General features: G+C 39.0%; 1 protein-coding gene across 1 annotated transcript in view; it reads right to left on the minus strand.

The window, feature by feature from the left end:
* Positions 1-5,353: 5,353 nt before the first annotated feature.
* Positions 5,354-6,925, minus strand: part of LOC101855243 — a 12,828-nt gene continuing 11,256 nt past the window's right edge. The window contains exon 5 of the mRNA XM_005094839.3: positions 5,354-6,530. Coding sequence (XP_005094896.1) covers positions 6,410-6,530 — 121 coding nt within the window. The 3' untranslated portion in view covers positions 5,354-6,409. The remainder of the gene's footprint in view (positions 6,531-6,925) is intronic.

Below are 6,925 nucleotides of genomic sequence, written 5' to 3' on the forward strand. Positions count from 1 at the left end.
CCCCCCTGCAAATTTACATTATTGTGTGCCTTTGATCAACGTTTTTCAGTAAAAATCCATGTAGAGATGAGTTTTTCAATGACCTTTAAAGGTATTGAGACAATAAAGAATTTTTTTTTAAATTGCCGAACATGCCGAAAAATGCCTGTTTCTTTGATTTCATTATTATGACGAGCGCCTGATTTCACCACGATACCTCACAAATGTTGTTTTCTGGGTAACAACATTCAGTTGTGTCTTTTTCTTTGGCACTCCTGGAAAATTGTTGTTTTTTTAAAACCCAAACAACTACTTAATAAAAAAACTGTACTTTAAAAAATGGGGCAGGATCATAGTCGATTGACCGGAATGTGAGTGTCCATTGGAAGTTAAAGGGGAGGGCGAATAAACGAGCGAACGAGAGAGATAAAAACCAAGTGAACTAGTTCAATCCACTAACTAGAAAGCGCCAGTGGCGCTAACGATAAAACAAGTAATAATGTTGATACTTTTATTGCGTCTTAGCTTGTGTAAATACAGCTCCAGGCTCATTAGGTGAATGAAAGTACGGTACAAATTCTTAAAGGAACAATACTGTACATACTGGGGAACAATTAATTAATTTTTGCTCCAAAGCACATACAGAAGAAAGAACACGCGCACGCACGCACGCACACACACTCACATACACACACACACTCACGTCTCTCTCTCTCTCTCTAACTCTAACACACACTCAATCATTTGAGAACACACACGCACTTGCAAAAAAAAAAAACGCACACAGAAACCACACATACACACACAATAAAAAAAAAAAATAGCATTTGTATGGCACTAATTCTTGCTCAACAGCAAACTCTATGCGCTTTATAATCCCAGCAGAACTGACAGCATTCTAAAACAATCCCGTCTTCCCGGGACGCATACAGTGCAAGCTGTCATTTTTTAGGCACTAAAACATTAACATACTGACAAGATCTTTCACTGTCTATAGCTGGGTACCCATTCTCACCTGGGTATAGTATTTTTTTTTTATAGTTGAGGGTTTTACGGCGCTCGCAACTGCATAAGGTCATATGAGCGCCAGAAGAGAAGTCTTTACAGGGAATCAGACTTACCCTGCTCACCTCTCTAGCTTCAACAGCACAAAGTCTGCTTCAACTATCAAGGCATCCCGGAAATAGCAGGTCACAACAGAGTGACAAACATACAAAAGAAGTAGAGGAAAATGACAATAGTAAGTAATAGGAAAGAAAAAGCAGCAGTTCCCTGTTGTAGATCAGGTACAGTTATGAGCGTGGCAAGAATCCGCCCATTTACAATTCTACTTTGCTTGAGTGAGAAATGCCCCCCCCCCCTTTGGGAATGGCCTAAAGACACTACAGTCAGTGGCACTGCCCCCCCGGGGGGGGGGGGGGTCACCTGGGTGAAGTGAGGAAATTACGTGTGAAGCGCCTTACCCAAGGACACAACGTCGGGCCTGCAGCTTGAACCCATGAACCCGCAAACCTCAAGATTACGAGTCCGGTAGCCTAACCACTAGACTACCGACATCACGCTAAATGATTTTGGAAATGCTATAATTTGTGAATAGCGATATAAGTGAAGCAGGTCATAATACTTACCTATTATAAATTATGAAAGCATGCTAAAATCGATACGTGAAAACCGAAGAAATGACGCAGACGATTTTCAATGACTATACATGGGTCACGGACTTTGGACTGAGAAATACGAGGGTTGTCTCAAAATGTAGGTGAAGATGACCATAACTCAAAACTAATGTATCGATTTTCTATTTATTGTGAACGCTTCACCGATTAAAGCTGGTAATGTTCTGAGGTTATACCTTCCCCAAATCCACAACAATAAAACAAACACCTTGACTGATTGAATTATTGATTCATCAAAAGTTTGTCTGTCCTTGTCTGACGATGACCAATGCATACTTTGGCAAAGGAGAATATTTATTTATACAAAATAGAAGAAATAATTGGTTAAGATGACTTGTGATTTATTCTGCCATGGCTGGTGAGACCATAGAAACGCCTTAAACGACGATGCATTAATATAATATGATGTTGGTAGGAAAAAACAAAAAAAAGAAAGATGGTAACCGATACTGTTAAAAAGATCTGACCACACACAACTGATTTTATATTTGGATTATTCTTTTGTCAAAGTGATTACCAAGCTGGATCTGTTCTTCATTTCAGAACCAAAAACTCCAAACCGGCCAAAATTGATTGAGGGAATTATCTTAGGAGCGTGATCATAGAACAGTGTATGAAGAGATTGCACAGCCTAATGTTTGGCTCGGTGGTTGCCATGCAAATCAATCGACAGAAGATCGCCACATGCAACGCATGGAGGGTTCTCAGACACGTTAGAAACATGCACAGTACAGGGATGGCATTGATGGCCAAATATGAGACCTGGTGACGACAAGAATTCAATTATTAATTGTGGGAGCTGATGGTGATGTCACATGAAGGTGAGGACTTTCTTGACAAAATTTGTGTCACGACGAGATGGAATCAGGCGCTCGTCAATTTTGGGCATGTTGAGTTCCTGATATCATCTAAAAGCTGTTTCCTTTGCCTTGCTTTCGATTTTTTTAACAACTGTGAGACATCGTCGTGAAATCAGGCGCTCGTCAAAATAAAACAAAAGGAAACAGGCATTCCTCTGACCGTTGGGCAATTTTTTTCGAATTTTTTTTTTCAGCTCAACATCTTTTATGTCCATCTAAAACACATTTGCATGTGAATTTAACTGGAAAACGTTGATGAAAGGCAAAAAAATGAGCACATTTTCATTTTTCAAGGACTCTTAAGCTATTGACGTAACCAAACTTCGGCCACTATTTTCTCACTATTTTTACTCTGAAACCAGATGACTCCCACCTCCTTCAATCGCAAGTATCTCGCATTCTATTCAAGATTGATGAGTATTTTCATCGAAAGCAAGGCAAATGAACAAACTTTCAGATGATACCAACAACTCTTCATGCCCAAAAATTGACCAGCGCCCGATTCCACCGCGTCGTGACACCAATACCCAATTTGTCTTGAATAGAAGTCGAGATATTTGCCATTGAAGGGGATGGGAGTCGCCTGATAATTATCAGCGAGAAATTAAAGGCCGCCAAAGTATTGTGACTTGCATAGCTTGAGAGTAATCGGAAACTGAAAATTTATGTTTTTTTGTGCCTTTAATCAACGTTTCCCTGTAAAATGCACACCAAAATGTTTTTGAGTGGGCATAAAAAGTTCGGAGCCAAAATACATATATATTCGAAATAAATAAATCGCTAAACCAGCAGAAAAATTCCGGTTTCTTTTTATCTCATTATTTTGATAAGCACCTGATTTCACAACGATGCCTCACATTTGATGACAGTAAACATAGGTTTTGTTTACAAATTCTCAGTAAGGGGAAATGTATCATAGGCTTTGTTTACAAATTCTTATTAAGGGGGATATATAGCATAGCCTTTGTTTACACATTTTTAGCAAGGGAAAATATATCATAGGCACATACCATATGTCATGAATAAATACTGTTATATTACTTTCTTCATAAATATAATATATTATGGTCTACAACCACCTGTCGAAATTTTCCAAGGTTCAGCATTCTTGTCAAACACCCCTTGTAACTGACGCCCAAAATGTTCACGGTTCAGCACTCTTCAGAGAAACTCATTGCAAACTTTTTCAGGAATGTAAAAGATGGTTTTGTTGTTGTTGTTGCTGTTGTTGTTGTTGCTGTTGTTGTTATTGTTGTTGTTGCTGTTGTTGTGGTTGAGTAAAGAGAAGCACAATGACATAACAATGGTCATTTAGTACTGGAAAATGTTCAAGGTTCAGCAATCTTCGAAGAAACTCATGGCAATCGTTTTCTGGAATGTAAATGATGTTTTGCTTTTCAACATTCTGCTCTTTTGTCAAACCATGAATTATGTGACCAGGTGTCGTGAAACACTGAACAGAGTACGGGACTTACTAAGAGAAGTTGTTGTTGCTGTTGTTGTTGTTAATGCTGTTGTTGTTGTCGTTGTTGTTAATGTTATTGTTGTTGTTGGTGTTGTTGTTCCTGTTGTGGTTGTTGTTGTTGTTGTTGAGTACAGAGAAGCACATCGACACAAAACAATGGAGATATAGTAGTGGAAAAAAGTAAGACTGACAGACAGAAACAAAAGAGGGAAAGTAAAGAAGTAGGACCTACCAGTAGCATCCTCCAACCATCTGTCCAAAATTTTCTTGAAGCATAATAATGTATACCAAGTTGGCCCATTTTTACATAATGTACAAATGTCAGCACCAAAATTAGAACCCGGGACACACACACACACACACACACACACACACACACACACACACACACACACAAAAAAGCAAAGCAAAGTTTTAGCAGTAAGATAGGATAAGACAAGATTAGATAAAATAACACAGATAGATTTTATTGATCTATGAGGGAATCTTTAAGCAGATGTATCACACAATTAACATACAATCATTGAGCATGAACACATAAATTAATACAGTAACAATTACATTTTAAAACTTATATTACACAATGCTAGACGTTGCTGGCGACCCATTCGAATGCACTAAGCCCAGAAAGCAAAATTTTTCCTGAAAGAGAAAAAAAAACAACAATATGTGAGGCAGCGTGGTGAAACACTGAAATTGGAGAAACAGGCTTTTTCCGTCAGTTAGGAAATTTTTATCGAATTTTTATTTTTGGGCTCAACTTCTTTTATGTCCATATAAAAACACATTTGCGGGTGAATTAAATTGAAAAACATTGATGAGAGGGACAAAAAGTGTCATTTTTCTGTTTCAAGGACTTTTTAGCTATTGGAGCTACCAAACTTTGGCGGCCATTTTCTCGCTAATTTCACGCTAACAGGCAACCTCACTACAAGTACCTTCAACCGCAAACATCTTGAGTTCTATTTAAGATAGATGGATATTTATTCCATCTGAAGCAAGCCAAATAAATCAGTGTTTAGATAATACCAATAACTCCTCATGACCAAAAATTGAGGAGCGCCTGATTCCACCACGTGGTGACACATTTCATTCTTTGACTTTGAGCAACTGTACCTAAATCATGTACTTTTCCCAGCATTTTTCAACATTAAGAAGAGTCAGAAATTTCGACCAAATATTTCTTGTCATGAGGGGGAGGGGATGGAGATAGGGCAGGGGGGTTCTGTAATGAAGGGAGGGGCGGAGCCGATTGGGGGATGGGGTAAGGATCAGTGATTTGTAGTCTACTGAGGTGGAACGAGAGTAGTGTGATAGGTACAGTGTTCTGGGGAAACTTCACAAGAAACTGCAATTAAATATTTTTTTCTAAATTTTGGGCTTAATACATTTGAACAGCTGTCCAGTAACATGCAACAATAACGCACAGCTCACTGAATCAATTTGTCTGTTTGTTAGTTTGAATAAAAAAAGCACATCGACACAATAATGGTCATATTTTTAGTGCTGGGGAAAGTGAGACAGACAGACAGAAATAACAGAGGGAAAATCAAGAAGTAGGACATCCCAGTGGTGTACTCCAACCACCCACTCACACAATAGTACCCATACAATGACTGTGAGCATGAACTCACTCTCCGTCACTCTCTCTCTCTCTCTCTCTTGCTCTCCCTCTCTCTCTCTCTCCTCTTCTCTTCTCTTTAGTTCTTTCTCTCTTGCACACACACAGTGGAACCACCCGCAGTCTTCTCCCCAATCTCTTCTAAACACACCAGGCACACACATACAGTATAATCACACACAAAAAGAGTACCCAATAGGTCTTAGATATCGTACATCTGGGTTGGTGGCCTAGTGGTTAGGGTTCAAATCCTGTCAGGGCACCCAGGGGGGAACAGGTACCCAGCTATAGACAGAGAAAGATCTTGTCAGTTTGTTAGTGTTTGAGCACTTTATCCGCTGCTTTCACTGTATGCTTCCCGGTAAACTGAGAATATTTCTGAGCGTTCTATGGTCTGCTGGGGTAATAATATAGTGTAAAGTGCATAGAACTTGCTGTCGAGCGGGGATATTACTATACAAATGCTAATTATTATTTTAATTATGATATGATTCAGGGATATAATATGGAAATCAAACAAAGCAATTCAATGAAAGATAAATATAATGCAAAGAAAAAAATGTTCTTCGTAGAATTTCATGAATATTTGTGAATGACTTTGTCTTAAACTAAAATGAAGTGTTGGAAAGAGATGGCACTGAAGATATAATATCAAAACAACCATAAAAAGAATGAGACGGAGATAGAGAGTATAAAGATCTAGATGTTATGAGAATGCCACAGACAAGATCGCCCAGACAGACATATAAGTATAACAGTATTAAGATAACAAAAGTGGCACAGAGCTCAACAATTATAACTGTTGCTACTACTGTTGCTGCGGTTGCTGTTGCTCCTGCTGCTGTTGTTGCTGCTGTTGTTGCTGCTTCAGGTTGAATCCACCAAGACACTGTGGGTTGCTTCCTTGAGCCGGTTTGATCTCGGTTTGACTGTAAAAACAAATACAGAGACAATTCATTTATTAGAGAAAAAGACAAACACAGTCACAGGATTTTAATGGCTTTAAATGCAGGGATAAAGCAAGATAGGCAGACAGAAACAACAGAGGGGAAAGAGTTGGACTGATCAGTAGCACTCTCCAACCACCTTCACAATTCCTTAAATAAAGCCCACCGCTATTTATAGACCTTATTGAATTATAGGTAATGACTAAGGCAGACATTTCTGCTATGAAATTGAAAGGCTCTTCGCTAGGGCACACAAAAGACCAGAGTTCGGTACTCTCATAATTAAGTTTAATGAGTGCATCTCCATCTGCTGGGTGTGTGGGGGGGAGGGGAGAAATGGGGAGGGGGTTGGTGGGGTGAATGGGTGGAGGGGGATT

The sequence above is a fragment of the Aplysia californica genome, unplaced genomic scaffold (genome assembly GCF_000002075.1).
Source record: "Aplysia californica isolate F4 #8 unplaced genomic scaffold, AplCal3.0 scaffold00090, whole genome shotgun sequence".
Lineage (NCBI taxonomy): Eukaryota > Metazoa > Mollusca > Gastropoda > Aplysiida > Aplysiidae > Aplysia > Aplysia californica.